A 22,149-nucleotide genomic window follows, 5' to 3' on the forward strand; every position below is an offset into this window, starting at 1 on the left:
GAGAATCACGAGAGACGAAGATGCGAAACAACGTCCCTCGCTACGCCAGCGTCAATAAATTCGGCAATCGATATGAGAAATTCTCGCTAATTCAGTGCTTTGCGCGGACCCGCCCAAGGGATCGACAACTTTTATCGCGATACGGAGTCTGGCGTGGCATTCGTTTATGGTCTATTGTCTGGGCGAGCCTCCGCCCCAACGCTACCCCGAGAAAATCAAGGGGATGAAAACCTTGGGGGATGTTGAATGGCTCATGAAGCTAAGTGAGCCTCCGCGCCCTCTCAGGCACTGAACACTTACTGGCGCCGACATATTTCATCCGGTAAAGTCGCCCAAGACTTCGCTCTCGGACATTCGGGGAAAGCGGCACCTCGACTACGCGAACGTAAAATATTTATGAGGACGAGGCGATAGAATTAGCGATGAAATTATGACGAGACATCCGGGGTGTGCGGGGCGAATGTCGACCCGCAGATATACCTATGTATATTTTCTCGTGTCTCATAATAACGTGTATCTTGTGAATTTCAGAGTTTTTTGGAAGCGAATTCCAAGTGCTGGTGGAACGCCGCTCTCGTCGACGCCGCTCGTCAGCTTCGTTACAAAGGTCACGTGTCTCCGGGGGTGCTCGTTGTGGGAGGGCCACCCTGCGCCTTGGAGGTCCTTCGAGCAGCTTGGGCCCGTAATGTGCTTCGGCCGCCCGCTGATCACGCCATAACTTGCCTCGGTGAGTTCATTTTATTCCATTATAACGAATACAAAAGTGATTGATAAGCGCGCCTCGCGGAGGAAAAAGCGACGCCGTGTTCGGAATGGAAAAAATTCAGTCGAGACTTTACCGTGTAGCTACGGGGCGCCTGGGAAGAGGAAAGGAGAGATAAAAGGCTCACGTGTTCCGAATCGGCAGATTCTAATAACGTGAAACGTTTGCGAAACGTACGGAGATTGAATAATTCTCGGAGGCGCCTTTCACACGGTGTTTAACTGCGGGCTATACGAACGCAGCGCAGCTGGTTGGAATTTAATCCGCTTCAGCTGTGAGCGGCAATGAATCAATCGGGACAGGACAGTAGCTACATTCCAAGGGTGTCGATTATGCAACAACGATACACGTATACCAGCACCGATAAGACGTTAGCCGGCCGACGACCGCCGCGTTGGTCAGCTCTACACGCGAATGTCCTTTGAGTTGGCACGTGCCAACCCGACGGTCGAATCGACTGTTCGAAATTATCCGTTGTCTACGTGGTTCGCGAGAACGTCGTTAACGCCGACGTATCGTATGCACCTGGACTCTCTTTTATCGCGCACTTCGAGAGGAGCTCGACTGTGACTAGAAATGCCGTTTGATACTTTCTATCCGCTCCGTTGATTCGGAAATTGATGAATTCCCGCGATATATATGAATATTATATATACCGCTCATATATGTGTAACGGTACAATAATTTCGATTAGCCACGGCAATCGTCTATCTCCGTATCGACGCGACGTCCAACTTTTATCCGACATCGACGTCAGCCAGCTCTCTCTCTCTCTCTCGTTCATCCCACTCGAGTATCGTCCGAAAAAGTCCAAATTCACATCGCAAATCCACGTGTGTCACACTGACCTTTGAACCCCATCGCTAGAGAGACGGCTTATGCAGTTCCGGTTTTAGACCCGATAGAATACAGAGGCGGGACGCGCCTTACCGAGCTCTCTGCCGTTTGAAAGCTCGAACGTAGCTACGTATATGTATATGTATATGTATACGATCCTGCCCTCGTTACGTATACGGGCAGACCCGCGCATCTAGTTAATAATAATTACCCGGGTCAGATCTTCTATCAAATGTGCTGTCTTCGGGATGCACGTAGTGTACGTACAGTGGGACACGGTACCCGAGAGACAATTTCCAAGACGACGCGATCGCTGTACCTGTGATTCTTGATTTAATTTTTCTCTCGTCCTTTCCACGACGGGAGCCAGAGGCCCGCGCATTTTACCGGGTAGCGAAAGAAATAGAGACAAGAACTTCGTGGGAGGCACGACGCGACGTAAGAATCGCCGCACGCCGGTTTGCGGTGAATAAAATCGGCGAAGTTACGACGTGCCGATAATCGGAAGGCGTTCGTTGTCGTTGGTTTATCGGGCGAGCGCATGCACAAGGTTATTGGAATGCGACGTAGAGAATCAGCGGTAGCGTATAAATTCCATCGGATGCCTTCGTGCGTTAAGGTAACTAATTGTGATCCGGATCGTGTGCCGAACCCATTGATTAAATACAGCCTAGAAGGAGAGCGCTCAGTCTAGCGCGTCGAATGAAATTATTAACTAATTCAATGATTATTTAAGACCAGTAGTTGATACACGCCTTTCTAAAGACCAATCATTAACCTGTACACCGGTGCAGTTACGCTACCCCAAGAAGTACTTCGCATGTCCGCGTGCCCGTTTACCTCGGCGTACACATCATCGCGGCGCTAGTAAAAGCCTTATAAAACACGTAGAACGCACGAGCGGAATATCGCCGCGCCGTATGTCGGGTGGTCGGGGCCGCAGCCGGTAATGACAACGGATCGGCGGAGTGCCTTGTAAATCGTACTTATGAAACTATCGAGGACACACTCCCGTATATCTCTGTATCTGTGTATACGTACGCGGAGATAATACATAATGCGATGTGTATCGACGTCGGAATTTGACTTGTACTAATTTTATGTTCTTGCACGAGGTATGCGCGCCGCGTGTGGGCTTCCGATCTGCAACGATATCCGAGATTAAAAGCGACGTACGTATAGAACCGGGAAATTACATGGCCGATAACCGTTCGCCGGATGATTACAACAATTATATCCGCAGTGCGTAATCGGTGAAAAATAGTTGCCGCTTCCCCAATTTTTTCTTTTGCTCTTATTTATTTCTCCCGTTTCTTCTCGCGAACGAGACGAACGAGACTCGACGTAACGTGTGACCGATCGAGCAGCCGGCCGCCGAAACGAAATCGAAAGATAATTTCACTCGTACGTGTCGCGGCGTCCGCGGGGTACGACGTGATTTTTTTCAGAGAAAACTGGTCGCGACTAGCGATCCCCGCGCGATACGGTCCATATCGCGTCGATGGCCATGAGGGTCTAGTTACTTGCTTATGAATAACAAATGTGTAACCGCGTCTACAGAGAGAACAGTGCACGGGTGTGGTGGTAACCGATGTAGAATCGTGCCGCGGAGTTGTTTGCATCCAATACGCCCCGAAGTTCCCCCCTGGGAACTGGATCTGAACGCTGACTGTGCCAGATAACATCCGAACGATCTATACGACGATCGCTATTGATTTCAGCCGTATTATCAGCCTTTCTCTATGTCCAATAAGAAAATTATGACACCCCGCGCCACGGTTTTTCTTCCGATAAAACGAACTCGATTTAAACTTCTTTTCTTTTTTTCTTCACGCCTTTTTCAATAAAATTCGAATTTCTCTTCGGCGAACTGTACAGGTATACGTGTATGCGTAACGCGAGCGAAATTTTTACGCGCTTTAATTATTTAATTAAAACATAGCCGCCCGTGGATAGGCTGTGTATCGTATGTACGCATAGGTATATAGGTATGTAAATACATGTACGCAAACTTTCCAAGAATTAATTCGGATCCCAAGATGAGGTGTTGGACTTCGAGCCTTTGCTATTCAAGAGTGCGTGACTACGTTGGCCCGAAAGTGAAGGTGGTTGAAATCCGCGCCACGTTTTTCCCGATCTCTATAGACAACAAACGGTCGAGTCTCCGTTACGTCGAGCCAATTATCATCGCTAATGACGTTCGGACTCACAATCAGCGTAGAAAAGAGGAAACAAAGGGGGAACCAAAAATAGCCATACGGGAATAACGATGTAACTCCTTTGAAAATAGGATCGTACATCTATTCGGAAGCTTACGTAAATCCATTCGACTGTGGGGAGGGGTAAGGGGTAAGGGGTAGGGGGGGGGGAGGGGGGGTGGAAAATACCCCCGATACGTCCGTCTTCGAGAAACGGTCGCCTCGTCGTGCAGAAAGTTCAAAAATCGTTCGAGTTACGAGTTTCTCTCACGAAATATCTGGCGAAAGTCTGACGTCATAGATCCGTCATTATGATTCATCTGTTATATACCCTTCGTAGGCAATGCACACGGGTATAGGTACGTACGTACAGCGTACGCCTTGGAACCCGGTTCGATCTCGGTTCCTAGAAAATACGGTATAATCCAAACCTACTTTGTGAGTCAAAGAAGAATGTGTCCAACTCCATGCATCTGGCTAGGTAACGAAATTGAGAGGATAAATCGTGCCTTTGGAAAGCTTGTATATAATATATACCTACGTATATATATGTATACGGTGCACGGGGTGTTTCACACGAATTACTTTTAACCGCGACAATACCTCTGCAGAAGTCTTACTTCCTATTCTGCCGTATATCTATCGCGTTACTCATGAATATGAACAAGTATTCAGGTGTAGTAAGACCGCCGTTAGGTGTGGACGACGTTTTATGCCTTGTGCCGACTCCGCGTTGTTTTCACGCCTAAGTTCTCCGCTGTTCCATCTTGTTCTTCCCATTTTTTTTTTCTCTTCTATTATCATTTTTTCTCTCTCATTCTATCTTCTCTCTGTTTTGTTTTGTTTTGTTTTTTTTTCTGCCTCACTGTACGTAAGCAGTGTCCATAGATCACCGGTAAATCTAAGTCGTGAATCTCCCGGAGATGCATAATCTTTGCATCCGTGTAGATTACATTATCTTTTATCTCGGGTGAAGCGGCGAGTCGACGTCAAGAATATATTCCTTAGATTCTCGGGCTGCTAGCTGCTTATTCTTTCGGATCGTTTGTCGGATGAAAAATCAACGTAGCCTATTCACCTTTCGGTATATTATGACCGCGTGCGCAAAAGTCGGAAAGACACCTATCAACCTTCGGGCGTACGGATCATCTCGCTGCACAGGTTTTAAATACCTTTCACTGTCCAAACTGAAGTCGACCGACTGAAATGCGGCGAAGTCAATTGCGAGGTGGATCTGTAACTCTCCCTTGGTAAATATACATATATACGTGTATATATATATACGTAGACGTACATCTCACGATATCCTCATCAATCAAACCTGCATTATGACTTCTCGAATATACCTGTACGCGAGTGTATTGTTGCAAAGCTAGTTTTGCTAAAGTTCGATTCGATCCTCGTGTTTATCGAGTTAGTCATCGCGATGGAACTCGATTATGTAATTATTATTATATATATATATACACGGTTGGTTCGAGCAACCGAATGCAAGATATGACGTGACCTATCGTCAATTTTATTAACTTTTTTATCTCCAACTATACGGTACTTTTAGCTGCAATTTTCTCATGATCACGATCTAATTTGGTCACCCTTGGGGCAAAACTTGGTATAGAAGTGACTCACTCGCTGCGGAATATACGTCCCCGACGCCTTCTTGTACGTGTAATCTCCCGCGTCACTCTGTACGATTCCGGGACCCACTCGATCGATCAAAAATTACACCGTTCCGTTCCAGGATATCGTATCCTTCGGAATCTCCTTGTTTCTCGTTTCGAACGCGTCTCGGCAAACGCTCGCTCTTCGAACTGTGAACAGAAAAAAAAAAAAAACTCGACTCTTGTTTGTTCGGGGATTATATTTCACATCGGCATAAATTTCGGAATGGGTACGTGTCGTTCGGATGAAATCTAGAGAACGGGGCGAATCTGTACAGCGTAAAAGTTCCTCGAGCGAATGACATTTATGAATCGAATAGAAAAATTGATAGCTCGTTTGACAAGCTGCGGTGTACCGGTGGTGACTCTATTATTATACCGATAACGAAAACTATACCTATTATAACATATATCTATACACTCATAGGTGATAAATAGAATTTAACTCGCGGTACGTATATCGCGCACCCGGGCAACCCAGCCACACCCTGCAAAAGGACACCTCGTGGAACACGCCGAGTTGTAACAACCGTCTTTGCTAATTCATTGCGTGGGTTTTTGATCTCATTGTTATGTCAAGACATTAGAACCGTACGTATGACGTCATAAAGATATAGCCTGTATCAGGTGGGATCTCGAATACCGTAACGGACAAAAACCTTGATATACCGGCCGTGGGAGAAAAATCATTCGAATATTCATCGTCCATTTTTTCATCTCCCAAAATATTAACGTTCGTTTAACTTTAAGCGGAAACAATTATTTGCAATGCGGTCGCTCGGGCTACTATAGTTTTCTGGTAAGACCAAGGTCTCGCGCAATAGTATCGAATAGTTCGAATAAGGAAACTCATTTTATCCTCCAATGATTCACATCGATTCGGTTTCACGGCTCGCAAAAATTTTTTCTTTAAAAAAGAAGAAAAAAAAAAAAATAAGATATATATTATATACGGGAATTTTATTTGCGCTCTAAAAGTTAGGGACATTTCATCTATTGTTCGCGTCACGGGGCCATTTTTTTTCTATGCTTCGTTCGGTTTACTCAAATCCCATTCTCCCCGAGGAGGTTCAATCGAATGAAAATGAACGTTTCCACGGTCACGTAGTGGAATTGTCTTCGGTAAGACTTATATATCGTTAGCCCGCGTGTCGCTTCGATTGCGCCGGCTGTTTAACTCGTGGTACGTACGTGGAGACGGTGGACAATTTGTATCTCTCCGACTCTAACGAATCTCATAGTTTTTCTCACAGGTATTCATCCACACGATACATTTTGCAAATTATGAATCGCGTCGACGAGGTCTGATAGTTTGATATCTTCGACGATGTCGTGTGCGTCCGATTCCGCTGTCTAGGTTCTTCTCGCGTTTTAGTTATCGCATGGTGCAATGTTTGAAGCACCGTTACCGACGCGATGAGCCTGTCCGCGCCCATCTGAGTGAGCGAGCGAGCGCCAAGACTTTCGTTATTATTTTATTGTTACTTTTATTTTTCTCTCTCTCGTAATTACGCGTTTCTATATAACCGCGTATGTTGTACTTTCGATATCAGAGAAGTATGTATATATACAAGATGTATAACGAGCGAATGAGAAGGGCCGTTGAAAAAATTATTGGGTAATATCGTACGCGGTTCCGAGAGAGATCGTTTTACAACCGCGACGTTAAATTCGATTGAAAAAATATTGCTCGGAGAAAATATATATATAGAAAAAAAAAAGAAAAAAAAAGAGGCAATCACGGATTATCTACGTGGGAGGTAAAACGATCGGTATTGTTGCAATTGCATTCTCAAGTTTACATCAGATATAGGGAATAAAATCAACTACGCCCATATTATTATCGCGAATAGATAATTCTCCATCTCCTTGAAGCATGCGGCGGCACGGCGAACCGGTGTTTCTCATGTTCTCCTAGCCCACCACTTTTCCCGATAGAAAAATCAAATAAATACCGGATAATAATAACGGTGCACCGTACGTACGTACGTACGTACGTATCGATGCACGTTGAATATAAACCGTGAGAAAGATCGCCTTCCACATTGTCACCGTCGTCAGACGGCGATCCAGCCACAATGATTTCGGTATTGTACAGCTGCGATACCGAAGATGCCGATACGGATAATCCGGTGCAGAAATCGCACAGGAGAATATAAATGTAAAACACGTAGGTATTTCGATCAGTTCTAGCGAGGCAGTGTCGTTGAAAAAATCGATGCAGTCCTGGTTTTGATTTGAGCGTAACCAGTTTAGAGATTGACAAGAATTTCGTAGCCGGTGACCGGTTTGGTCGTTCGAGATAATCGTGTAACGAAGCAGCGGAGCAGTGCACATTAACGTCCAACGATATCTCGTTCCTGGGACGCGTGAATTGAACTCGTGAATTTTACGATTTCTTTCTATTTCCACTTGTTATTAACCAGCCAGAAGTATCAATGGGTCTCACCAATGCGACCAGGTGTGAACGAACACTTTGTGTAGGAAGTTGGTTGGAACGGTGCGCGACACTCGTTTTTAAACTCTTGCTACAGGATACCTCTTAACTCTTTCCCTTCGATACCGAGATAAAGTAATAATATATTCTCCTTACTGACCCGGCCTACGCGATCCGACTCATAAATAATTCCAGATATAGAACATCGCGTACCACAATATGCGTAATAATGTAGCCACCGAACGTACCTGACTTTACGTCAGAGTCGTTTGAAGAAATTCAAAGAAGGATTCTTGAGACGCGTGCACTTTGAGTTGAAAAATTTTTGTTCATGTGTTTTTTACCGATTTTTTTTTTTTTTTCGATTTCGTCCATTTTCTATCTCCGTCGAAACCGCATACCGTTGAAAAGACGACCTCTGGGCGAACGGAGAATTCCTGAAAACAATTATTCGACTTACGTAAATCTGTTTTTCAATTGCCGAGATATTTATTCTTCATCATATTTTTTTTTTTTTGCGGTGGAATGAATTCGTTACGAACGATGATTAATTGTGTCTAGTCGAAAAAAACAATAAAAAAAAACAGAAGTACGTCGGTACTTTTCGAGAGGGTACAAGGATCGTTGATCTCGCGATTGAGTTCGAGATGAAAATCGGAATTCGGATTTACGGCAATCGTTCGTCGCGATCGCCACGAAAGACTGGCGACGTATAGTTGAGAAGAGTGATTTACATTAGATTTACATTTGGCAATGACTCTCAGAGAAATCTACGTAGCGAACAGTCTTGTAACTTCTGACGCGGATTAATGTACTCGGCATTAAATAGCGAGGGGTTCCGAGATATCATTCGCTGATATAATCCACCGCGAAAACTTGAGGGAATTCCAGTACATAGACGCGGCAGAAGTTTTTCTCTCGGGATCGTGCGGAAAACAATCTTGACAGGCGTTCGGCGAAAATCAGCAGATTCGATCCTGCGTTTCCAACTGAAATTTCATTCGTGATAAATCGATCCCCTCTGATTGTTGGTTCGTATGCCCACCTACTCGAGCTCTACCGAACGACGGAGCTCGAGGGCTCCGAGCGACTCCTTACGAAGTCGTACCGTTCAGATACACATACGTTGCACACGAGTATCTATTCAAGTTGCATCGAAACGCGCAACGAAGAATTAGAAATCGTGCGTTCCTTGCAAATCCGCAAACGATCAGCTGTTTTGTCACGGTGTATAATAATGGAAGTGAAAAAAAAAATAAATAAATAAAAGTAAGTTTAACGGCTAAAAATGGAGAAATCAAAAGGCACAAAATATGGGCGTACACCATGACACGTGTATATCTAATACACTATGTACGATACTCGTGATTATTTCGCGTTCGCTGCAGCGCGATGTCGGAAAATATGATATTAAGATCCACAAATACATGAAAAAAAGTTATTGAAATTTTTTTTTTTTTTTTTTCTTTTAATTGAGAGAAAAAAAAAAAACCACCGCTAGACACCGTTGGTCGTTTCTTATTTTTACGATTGTCTTACTGAAATCAGATGTACCGTCTCACGAAGAAGGTGTGGTTACCTGCCACCTTATATTACCAACACTCGACTCCGTCGTACACGTGTATTCGCGTACATGTGATATACTATACATTTCACCATTGACTGTTTACCACTATCCTTAAGTATCGGTATATATTTTGTTTATTTATACATCCACTTATATCGTACGTCTATATATATATTCATATAGTGCAATCTGAAGTCTAGGTTTTATATGCTCACACGCACGCACAAACACATCCGCACACCTGACGGGCGCAACTTCTTGTCCGCAATCAATATAGGCCTGCTAACTGGAGGGCATGTTCTTATACTCGCGATTCGAATGCAAATATCTTATGTAAGAAACACGAACCCCTGCCAATTATACACGCACGCACGTTACTCTGTACTAAATACACGTGTAGACGATAAGATGAATTTTTCAGTCTTGATCCCGGAAAGCTGAAAATTGGCGATCACTCGGTCAATTTCGGAGATAGATCAATTTCTCTCTCAGAATCGAATTCCTGAGGTCAAAATACATGAAAAAAGTGCCATACGATCAATTCTTATTCTCTCAGATTCAAATTCCTGGGTAAAAACTACATCAAAATAGACGATAAAATGAAGTTTTTAGTCTTGATCCCGAAGAGCTGAAAATTGGCGATCACTCGGTCAATTTCAGAGATAGATCAATTTCTCTTTCAGAATCGGATTCCTGAGGTCAAAATACATCAGAAAAGTGTCATACGATCAATTTGCAAGAAAAAAAAAAATTTGGCCCGAAAATCCCCAAAGGGATTTGAACCCGTGACACTTTATCGATTTTTGGGTCAAAAATGAACATTTTTTTTTCTTGGGTTTCTTATGCTATTTTCATGTATTTTGATCTCAGAAATTCGAATCTGAAAGCCAAATTGTTCTATCTGCGGAAATTACCGAGTTATCCCCATTTTTTCGCATTTTTTGGTACAAATTTAAGGATATCTCGAAGAAAAAAAATCGTAGCTCAATTTGGACAAAAGATTCGTGTTCCTGAGGTCAAAATACATAGGAAAAGTGCCATACGATCAATTCTTATTCTCTCAGATTCAAATTCCTGGGTAAAAACTACATCAAAATAGACGATAAAATGAAGTTTTTAGTCTTGATCCCGAAGAGCTGAAAATTGGCGATCACTCGGTCAATTTCAGAGATAAATCAATTTCTCTTTCAGAATCGGATTCCTGAAGTCAAAATACATCAGAAAAGTGTCATACGATCAATTTGCAAGAAAAAAAAAAATTTGGCCCGAAAATCCCCAAAGGGATTTGAACCCGTGACACTTTATCGATTTTTGGGTCAAAAATGAACATTTTTTTTTCTTGGGTTTCTTATGCTATTTTCATGTATTTTGATCTCAGAAATTCGAATCTGAAAGCCAAATTGTTCTATCTGCGGAAATTACCGAGTTATCCCCATTTTTTCGCATTTTTTGGTACAAATTTGAGGATATCTCGAAGAGAAAGAATCGTAGCTCAATTTGAACAAAAGATTCGTGTTCCTGAGGTCAAAATACATAGGAAAAGTGCCATACGATCAATTCTTATTCTCTCAGATTCAAATTCCTGGGTAAAAACTACATCAAAATAGACGATAAAATGAAGTTTTTAGTCTTGATCCCGAAGAGCTGAAAATTGGCGATCACTCGGTCAATTTCAGAGATAGATCAATTTCTCTTTCAGAATCGGATTCCTGAAGTCAAAATACATCAGAAAAGTGTCATACGATCAATTTGCAAGGAAAAAAAAATTTGGCCCGAAAATCCCCAAAGGGATTTGAACCCGTGACACTTTATCGATTTTTGGGTCAAAAATGAACATTTTTTTTTCTTGGGTTTCTTATGCTATTTTCATGTATTTTGATCTCAGAAATTCGAATCTGAAAGCCAAATTGTTCTATCTGCGGAAATTACCGAGTTATCCCCATTTTTTCGCATTTTTTGGTACAAATTTGAGGATATCTCGAAGAGAAAGAATCGTAGCTCAATTTGGACAAAAGATTCGTGTTCCTGAGGTCAAAATACATGAAAAAAGTGCCATACGATCAATTCTTATTCTCTCAGATTCAAATTCCTGGGTAAAAACTACATCAAAATAGACGATAAAATGAAGTTTTTAGTCTTGATCCCGAAGAGCTGAAAATTGGCGATCACTCGGTCAATTTCAGAGATAGATCAATTTCTCTTTCAGAATCGGATTCCTGAAGTCAAAATACATCAGAAAAGTGTCATACGATCAATTTGCAAGAAAAAAAAAAATTTGGCCCGAAAATCCCCAAAGGGATTTGAACCCGTGACACTTTATCGATTTTTGGGTCAAAAATGAACATTTTTTTTTCTTGGGTTTCTTATGCTATTTTCATGTATTTTGATCTCAGAAATTCGAATCTGAAAGCCAAATTGTTCTATCTGCGGAAATTACCGAGTTATCCCCATTTTTTCGCATTTTTTGGTACAAATTTAAGGATATCTCGAAGAGAAAGAATCGTAGCTCAATTTGGACAAAAGATTCGTGTTCCTGAGGTCAAAATACATAAGAAAAGTGCCATACGATCAATTCTTATTCTCTCAGATTCAAATTCCTGGGTAAAAACTACATCAAAATAGACGATAAAATGAAGTTTTTAGTCTTGATCCCGAAGAGCTGAAAATTGGCGATCACTCGGTCAATTTCAGAGATAGATCAATTTCTCTTTCAGAATCGGATTCCTGAGGTCAAAATACATCAGAAAAGTGTCATACGATCAATTTGCAAGAAAAAAAAAAATTTGGCCCGAAAATCCCCAAAGGGATTTGAACCCGTGACACTTTATCGATTTTTGGGTCAAAAATGAACATTTTTTTTTCTTGGGTTTCTTATGCTATTTTCATGTATTTTGATCTCAGAAATTCGAATCTGAAAGCCAAATTGTTCTATCTGCGGAAATTACCGAGTTATCCCCATTTTTTCGCATTTTTTGGTACAAATTTAAGGATATCTCGAAGAGAAAGAATCGTAGCTCAATTTGGACAAAAGATTCGTGTTCCTGAGGTCAAAATACATAAGAAAAGTGCCATACGATCAATTCTTATTCTCTCAGATTCAAATTCCTGGGTAAAAACTACATCAAAATAGACGATAAAATGAAGTTTTTAGTCTTGATCCCGAAGAGCTGAAAATTGGCGATCACTCGGTCAATTTCAGAGATAGATCAATTTCTCTTTCAGAATCGGATTCCTGAGGTCAAAATACATCAGAAAAGTGTCATACGATCAATTTGCAAGAAAAAAAAAAATTTGGCCCGAAAATCCCCAAAGGGATTTGAACCCGTGACACTTTATCGATTTTTGGGTCAAAAATGAACATTTTTTTTTCTTGGGTTTCTTATGCTATTTTCATGTATTTTGATCTCAGAAATTCGAATCTGAAAGCCAAATTGTTCTATCTGCGGAAATTACCGAGTTATCCCCATTTTTTCGCATTTTTTGGTACAAATTTGAGGATATCTCGAAGAGAAAGAATCGTAGCTCAATTTGAACAAAAGATTCGTGTTCCTGAGGTCAAAATACATAGGAAAAGTGCCATACGATCAATTCTTATTCTCTCAGATTCAAATTCCTGGGTAAAAACTACATCAAAATAGACGATAAAATGAAGTTTTTAGTCTTGATCCCGAAGAGCTGAAAATTGGCGATCACTCGGTCAATTTCAGAGATAGATCAATTTCTCTTTCAGAATCGGATTCCTGAAGTCAAAATACATCAGAAAAGTGTCATACGATCAATTTGCAAGAAAAAAAAAAATTTGGCCCGAAAATCCCCAAAGGGATTTGAACCCGTGACACTTTATCGATTTTTGGGTCAAAAATGAACATTTTTTTTTCTTGGGTTTCTTATGCTATTTTCATGTATTTTGATCTCAGAAATTCGAATCTGAAAGCCAAATTGTTCTATCTGCGGAAATTACCGAGTTATCCCCATTTTTTCGCATTTTTTGGTACAAATTTGAGGATATCTCGAAGAGAAAGAATCGTAGCTCAATTTGGACAAAAGATTCGTGTTCCTGAGGTCAAAATACATAGGAAAAGTGCCATACGATCAATTCTTATTCTCTCAGATTCAAATTCCTGGGTAAAAACTACATCAAAATAGACGATAAAATGAAGTTTTTAGTCTTGATCCCGAAGAGCTGAAAATTGGCGATCACTCGGTCAATTTCAGAGATAGATCAATTTCTCTTTCAGAATCGGATTCCTGAGGTCAAAATACATCAGAAAAGTGTCATACGATCAATTTGCAAGAAAAAAAAAAATTTGGCCCGAAAATCCCCAAAGGGATTTGAACCCGTGACACTTTATCGATTTTTGGGTCAAAAATGAACATTTTTTTTTCTTGGGTTTCTTATGCTATTTTCATGTATTTTGATCTCAGAAATTCGAATCTGAAAGCCAAATTGTTCTATCTGCGGAAATTACCGAGTTATCCCCATTTTTTCGCATTTTTTGGTACAAATTTAAGGATATCTCGAAGAAAAAAAATCGTAGCTCGATTTGGACAAAAGATTCGTGTTCCTGAGGTCAAAATACATAGGAAAAGTGCCATACGATCAATTCTTATTCTCTCAGATTCAAATTCCTGGGTAAAAACTACATCAAAATAGACGATAAAATGAAGTTTTTAGTCTTGATCCCGAAGAGCTGAAAATTGGCGATCACTCGGTCAATTTCAGAGATAGATCAATTTCTCTTTCAGAATCGGATTCCTGAAGTCAAAATACATCAGAAAAGTGTCATACGATCAATTTGCAAGAAAAAAAAAAATTTGGCCCGAAAATCCCCAAAGGGATTTGAACCCGTGACACTTTATCGATTTTTGGGTCAAAAATGAACATTTTTTTTTCTTGGGTTTCTTATGCTATTTTCATGTATTTTGATCTCAGAAATTCGAATCTGAAAGCCAAATTGTTCTATCTGCGGAAATTACCGAGTTATCCCCATTTTTTCGCATTTTTTGGTACAAATTTAAGGATATCTCGAAGAGAAAGAATCGTAGCTCAATTTGGACAAAAGATTCGTGTTCCTGAGGTCAAAATACATAAGAAAAGTGCCATACGATCAATTCTTATTCTCTCAGATTCAAATTCCTGGGTAAAAACTACATCAAAATAGACGATAAAATGAAGTTTTTAGTCTTGATCCCGAAGAGCTGAAAATTGGCGATCACTCGGTCAATTTCAGAGATAGATCAATTTCTCTTTCAGAATCGGATTCCTGAGGTCAAAATACATCAGAAAAGTGTCATACGATCAATTTGCAAGAAAAAAAAAAATTTGGCCCGAAAATCCCCAAAGGGATTTGAACCCGTGACACTTTATCGATTTTTGGGTCAAAAATGAACATTTTTTTTTCTTGGGTTTCTTATGCTATTTTCATGTATTTTGATCTCAGAAATTCGAATCTGAAAGCCAAATTGTTCTATCTGCGGAAATTACCGAGTTATCCCCATTTTTTCGCATTTTTTGGTACAAATTTGAGGATATCTCGAAGAGAAAGAATCGTAGCTCAATTTGGACAAAAGATTCGTGTTCCTGAGGTCAAAATACATGAAAAAAGTGCCATACGATCAATTCTTATTCTCTCAGATTCAAATTCCTGGGTAAAAACTACATCAAAATAGACGATAAAATGAAGTTTTTAGTCTTGATCCCGAAGAGCTGAAAATTGGCGATCACTCGGTCAATTTCAGAGATAGATCAATTTCTCTTTCAGAATCGGATTCCTGAAGTCAAAATACATCAGAAAAGTGTCATACGATCAATTTGCAAGAAAAAAAAAAATTTGGCCCGAAAATCCCCAAAGGGATTTGAACCCGTGACACTTTATCGATTTTTGGGTCAAAAATGAACATTTTTTTTTCTTGGGTTTCTTATGCTATTTTCATGTATTTTGATCTCAGAAATTCGAATCTGAAAGCCAAATTGTTCTATCTGCGGAAATTACCGAGTTATCCCCATTTTTTCGCATTTTTTGGTACAAATTTAAGGATATCTCGAAGAGAAAGAATCGTAGCTCAATTTGGACAAAAGATTCGTGTTCCTGAGGTCAAAATACATAAGAAAAGTGCCATACGATCAATTCTTATTCTCTCAGATTCAAATTCCTGGGTAAAAACTACATCAAAATAGACGATAAAATGAAGTTTTTAGTCTTGATCCCGAAGAGCTGAAAATTGGCGATCACTCGGTCAATTTCAGAGATAGATCAATTTCTCTTTCAGAATCGGATTCCTGAGGTCAAAATACATCAGAAAAGTGTCATACGATCAATTTGCAAGAAAAAAAAAAATTTGGCCCGAAAATCCCCAAAGGGATTTGAACCCGTGACACTTTATCGATTTTTGGGTCAAAAATGAACATTTTTTTTTCTTGGGTTTCTTATGCTATTTTCATGTATTTTGATCTCAGAAATTCGAATCTGAAAGCCAAATTGTTCTATCTGCGGAAATTACCGAGTTATCCCCATTTTTTCGCATTTTTTGGTACAAATTTGAGGATATCTCGAAGAGAAAGAATCGTAGCTCAATTTGGACAAAAGATTCGTGTTCCTGAGGTCAAAATACATAGGAAAAGTGCCATACGATCAATTCTTATTCTCTCAGATTCAAATTCCTGGGTAAAAACTACATCAAAATAGACGATAAAATGAAGTTTTTAGTCTTGATCCCGAAGAGCTGAAAATTGGCGATCACTCGGTCAATTTCAGAGATAGATCAATTTCTCTTTCAGAATCGGATTCCTGAGGTCAAAATACATCAGAAAAGTGTCATACGATCAATTTGCAAGAAAAAAAAAAATTTGGCCCGAAAATCCCCAAAGGGATTTGAACCCGTGACACTTTATCGATTTTTGGGTCAAAAATGAACATTTTTTTTTCTTGGGTTTCTTATGCTATTTTCATGTATTTTGATCTCAGAAATTCGAATCTGAAAGCCAAATTGTTCTATCTGCGGAAATTACCGAGTTATCCCCATTTTTTCGCATTTTTTGGTACAAATTTGAGGATATCTCGAAGAGAAAGAATCGTAGCTCAATTTGGACAAAAGATTCGTGTTCCTGAGGTCAAAATACATAGGAAAAGTGCCATACGATCAATTCTTATTCTCTCAGATTCAAATTCCTGGGTAAAAACTACATCAAAATAGACGATAAAATGAAGTTTTTAGTCTTGATCCCGAAGAGGTGAAAATTGGCGATCACTCGGTCAATTTCAGAGATAGATCAATTTCTCTTTCAGAATCGGATTCCTGAGGTCAAAATACACCAGAAAAGTGTCATACGATCAATTTGCAAGAAAAAAAAAAATTTGGCCCGAAAATCCCCAAAGGGATTTGAACCCGTGACACTTTATCGATTTTTGGGTCAAAAATGAACATTTTTTTTTCTTGGGTTTCTTATGCTATTTTCATGTATTTTGATCTCAGAAATTCGAATCTGAAAGCCAAATTGTTCTATCTGCGGAAATTACCGAGTTATCCCCATTTTTTCGCATTTTTTGGTACAAATTTAAGGATATCTCGAAGAAAAAAAATCGTAGCTCAATTTGGACAAAAGATTCGTGTTCCTGAGGTCAAAATACATAGGAAAAGTGCCATACGATCAATTCTTATTCTCTCAGATTCAAATTCCTGGGTAAAAACTACATCAAAATAGACGATAAAATGAAGTTTTTAGTCTTGATCCCGAAGAGGTGAAAATTGGCGATCACTCGGTCAATTTCAGAGATAGATCAATTTCTCTTTCAGAATCGGATTCCTGAGGTCAAAATACACCAGAAAAGTGTCATACGATCAATTTGCAAGAAAAAAAAAAATTTGGCCCGAAAATCCCCAAAGGGATTTGAACCCGTGACACTTTATCGATTTTTGGGTCAAAAATGAACATTTTTTTTTCTTGGGTTTCTTATGCTATTTTCATGTATTTTGATCTCAGAAATTCGAATCTGAAAGCCAAATTGTTCTATCTGCGGAAATTACCGAGTTATCCCCATTTTTTCGCATTTTTTGGTACAAATTTAAGGATATCTCGAAGAAAAAAAATCGTAGCTCAATTTGGACAAAAGATTCGTGTTCCTGAGGTCAAAATACATAGGAAAAGTGCCATACGATCAATTCTTATTCTCTCAGATTCAAATTCCTGGGTAAAAACTACATCAAAATAGACGATAAAATGAAGTTTTTAGTCTTGATCCCGAAGAGCTGAAAATTGGCGATCACTCGGTCAATTTCAGAGATAGATCAATTTCTCTTTCAGAATCGGATTCCTGAAGTCAAAATACATCAGAAAAGTGTCATACGATCAATTTGCAAGAAAAAAAAAAATTTGGCCCGAAAATCCCCAAAGGGATTTGAACCCGTGACACTTTATCGATTTTTGGGTCAAAAATGAACATTTTTTTTTCTTGGGTTTCTTATGCTATTTTCATGTATTTTGATCTCAGAAATTCGAATCTGAGAGCCAAATTGTTCTATCTGCGGAAATTACCGAGTTATCCCCATTTTTTCGCATTTTTTGGTACAAATTTGAGGATATCTCGAAGAGAAAGAATCGTAGCTCAATTTGGACAAAAGATTCGTGTTCCTGAGGTCAAAATACATAGGAAAAGTGCCACACGATCAATTCTTATTCTCTCAGATTCAAATTCCTGGGTAAAAACTACATCAAAATAGACGATAAAATGAAGTTTTTAGTCTTGATCCCGAAGAGCTGAAAATTGGCGATCACTCGGTCAATTTCAGAGATAGATCAATTTCTCTTTCAGAATCGGATTCCTGAAGTCAAAATACATCAGAAAAGTGTCATACGATCAATTTGCAAGAAAAAAAAAAATTTGGCCCGAAAATCCCCAAAGGGATTTGAACCCGTGACACTTTATCGATTTTTGGGTCAAAAATGAACATTTTTTTTTCTTGGGTTTCTTATGCTATTTTCATGTATTTTGATTTCAGAAATTCGAATCTAAAAGCCAAATTGTTCTATCTGCGGAAATTACCGAGTTATCCCCATTTTTTCGCATTTTTTGGTACAAATTTAAGGATATCTCGAAGAGAAAGAATCGTAGCTCAATTTGGACAAAAGATTCGTGTTCCTGAGGTCAAAATACATAAGAAAAGTGCCATACGATCAATTCTTATTCTCTCAGATTCAAATTCCTGGGTAAAAACTACATCAAAATAGACGATAAAATGAAGTTTTTAGTCTTGATCCCGAAGAGCTGAAAATTGGCGATCACTCGGTCAATTTCAGAGATAGATCAATTTCTCTTTCAGAATCGGATTCCTGAGGTCAAAATACATCAGAAAAGTGTCATACGATCAATTTGCAAGAAAAAAAAAAATTTGGCCCGAAAATCCCCAAAGGGATTTGAACCCGTGACACTTTATCGATTTTTGGGTCAAAAATGAACATTTTTTTTTCTTGGGTTTCTTATGCTATTTTCATGTATTTTGATCTCAGAAATTCGAATCTGAAAGCCAAATTGTTCTATCTGCGGAAATTACCGAGTTATCCCCATTTTTTCGCATTTTTTGGTACAAATTTGAGGATATCTCGAAGAGAAAGAATCGTAGCTCAATTTGGACAAAAGATTCGTGTTCCTGAGGTCAAAATACATAGGAAAAGTGCCATACGATCAATTCTTATTCTCTCAGATTCAAATTCCTGGGTAAAAACTACATCAAAATAGACGATAAAATGAAGTTTTTAGTCTTGATCCCGAAGAGCTGAAAATTGGCGATCACTCGGTCAATTTCAGAGATAGATCAATTTCTCTTTCAGAATCGGATTCCTGAGGTCAAAATACATCAGAAAAGTGTCATACGATCAATTTGCAAGAAAAAAAAAAATTTGGCCCGAAAATCCCCAAAGGGATTTGAACCCGTGCAACTTTATCGATTTTTGGGTCAAAAATGAACATTTTTTTTTCTTGGGTTTCTTATGCTATTTTCATGTATTTTGATCTCAGAAATTCGAATCTGAAAGCCAAATTGTTCTATCTGCGGAAATTACCGAGTTATCCCCATTTTTTCGCATTTTTTGGTACAAATTTGAGGATATCTCGAAGAGAAAGAATCGTAGCTCAATTTGGACAAAAGATTCGTGTTCCTGAGGTCAAAATACATAGGAAAAGTGCCATACGATCAATTCTTATTCTCTCAGATTCAAATTCCTGGGTAAAAACTACATCAAAATAGACGATAAAATGAAGTTTTTAGTCTTGATCCCGAAGAGGTGAAAATTGGCGATCACTCGGTCAATTTCAGAGATAGATCAATTTCTCTTTCAGAATCGGATTCCTGAGGTCAAAATACACCAGAAAAGTGTCATACGATCAATTTGCAAGAAAAAAAAAAATTTGGCCCGAAAATCCCCAAAGGGATTTGAACCCGTGACACTTTATCGATTTTTGGGTCAAAAATGAACATTTTTTTTTCTTGGGTTTCTTATGCTATTTTCATGTATTTTGATCTCAGAAATTCGAATCTGAAAGCCAAATTGTTCTATCTGCGGAAATTACCGAGTTATCCCCATTTTTTCGCATTTTTTGGTACAAATTTGAGGATATCTCGAAGAAAAAAAATCGTAGCTCAATTTGGACAAAAGATTCGTGTTCCTGAGGTCAAAATACATAGGAAAAGTGCCATACGATCAATTCTTATTCTCTCAGATTCAAATTCCTGGGTAAAAACTACATCAAAATAGACGATAAAATGAAGTTTTTAGTCTTGATCCCGAAGAGCTGAAAATTGGCGATCACTCGGTCAATTTCAGAGATAGATCAATTTCTCTTTCAGAATCGGATTCCTGAAGTCAAAATACATCAGAAAAGTGTCATACGATCAATTTGCAAGAAAAAAAAAAATTTGGCCCGAAAATCCCCAAAGGGATTTGAACCCGTGACACTTTATCGATTTTTGGGTCAAAAATGAACATTTTTTTTTCTTGGGTTTCTTATGCTATTTTCATGTATTTTGATCTCAGAAATTCGAATCTGAAAGCCAAATTGTTCTATCTGCGGAAATTACCGAGTTATCCCCATTTTTTCGCATTTTTTGGTACAAATTTAAGGATATCTCGAAGAGAAAGAATCGTAGCTCAATTTGGACAAAAGATTCGTGTTCCTGAGGTCAAAATACATAAGAAAAGTGCCATACGATCAATTCTTATTCTCTCAGATTCAAATTCCTGGGTAAAAACTACATCAAAATAGACGATAAAATGAAGTTTTTAGTCTTGATCCCGAAGAGCTGAAAATTGGCGATCACTCGGTCAATTTCAGAGATAGATCAATTTCTCTTTCAGAATCGGAATCCTGAGGTCAAAATACATCAGAAAAGTGTCATACGATCAATTTGCAAAAAAAAAAAAAATTTGGCCCGAAAATCCCCAAAGGGATTTGAACCCGTGACACTTTATCGATTTTTGGGTCAAAAATGAACATTTTTTTTTCTTGGGTTTCTTATGCTATTTTCATGTATTTTGATCTCAGAAATTCGAATCTGAAAGCCAAATTGTTCTATCTGCGGAAATTACCGAGTTATCCCCATTTTTTCGCATTTTTTGGTACAAATTTAAGGATATCTCGAAGAAAAAAAATCGTAGCTCAATTTGGACAGAAGATTCGTGTTCCTGAGGTCAAAATACATAAGAAAAGTGCCATACGATCAATTCTTATTCTCTCAGATTCAAATTCCTGGGTAAAAACTACATCAAAATAGACGATAAAATGAAGTTTTTAGTCTTGATCTCGAAGAGCTGAAAATTGGCGATCAATTGGTCAATTTCAGAGATAGATCAATTTCTCTTTCAGAATCGGATTCCTGAGGTCAAAATACATCAGAAAAGTGTCATACGATCAATTTGCAAGAAAAAAAAAAATTTGGCCCGAAAATCCCCAAAGGGATTTGAACCCGTGACACTTTATCGATTTTTGGGTCAAAAATGAACATTTTTTTTTCTTGGGTTTCTTATGCTATTTTCATGTATTTTGATCTCAGAAATTCGAATCTGAAAGCCAAATTGTTCTATCTGCGGAAATTACCGAGTTATCCCCATTTTTTCGCATTTTTTGGTACAAATTTGAGGATATCTCGAAGAGAAAGAATCGTAGCTCAATTTGGACAAAAGATTCGTGTTCCTGAGGTCAAAATACATAGGAAAAGTGCCATACGATCAATTCTTATTTTCTCAGATTCAAATTCCTGGGTTAAAACTACATCAAAATAGACGATAAAATGAAGTTTTTAGTCTTGATCCCGAAGAGCTGAAAATTGGCGATCACTCGGTCAATTTCAGAGATAGATCAATTTCTCTTTCAGAATCGGATTCCTGAGGTCAAAATACATCAGAAAAGTGTCATACGATCAATTTGCAAGAAAAAAAAAAATTTGGCCCGAAAATCCCCAAAGGGATTTGAACCCGTGACACTTTATCGATTTTTGGGTCAAAAATGAACATTTTTTTTTCTTGGGTTTCTTATGCTATTTTCATGTATTTTGATTTCAGAAATTCGAATCTGAAAGCCAAATTGTTCTATCTGCGGAAATTACCGAGTTATCCCCATTTTTTCGCATTTTTTGGTACAAATTTAAGGATATCTCGAAGAAAAAAATCGTAGCTCAATTTGGACAGAAGATTC

The 22,149-nt window shown here is 38.9% G+C and overlaps 1 protein-coding gene across 5 annotated transcripts in view; it reads left to right on the forward strand.

The window, feature by feature from the left end:
* LOC105689046 overlaps positions 1 to 22,149 on the forward strand; it is a 99,801-nt gene that overhangs the window by 42,108 nt on the left and 35,544 nt on the right. For all 5 annotated transcript variants that reach the window (XM_048649200.1, XM_048649201.1, XM_048649202.1 and 2 more), the window contains one exon: positions 532 to 727. In XM_048649200.1, coding sequence (XP_048505157.1) covers positions 532 to 727 — 196 coding nt within the window. The remainder of the gene's footprint in view (positions 1 to 531; positions 728 to 22,149) is intronic.

The sequence above is a fragment of the Athalia rosae genome, chromosome 2, assembly GCF_917208135.1.
Source record: "Athalia rosae chromosome 2, iyAthRosa1.1, whole genome shotgun sequence".
In the NCBI taxonomy this organism is placed as follows: domain Eukaryota; kingdom Metazoa; phylum Arthropoda; class Insecta; order Hymenoptera; family Athaliidae; genus Athalia; species Athalia rosae.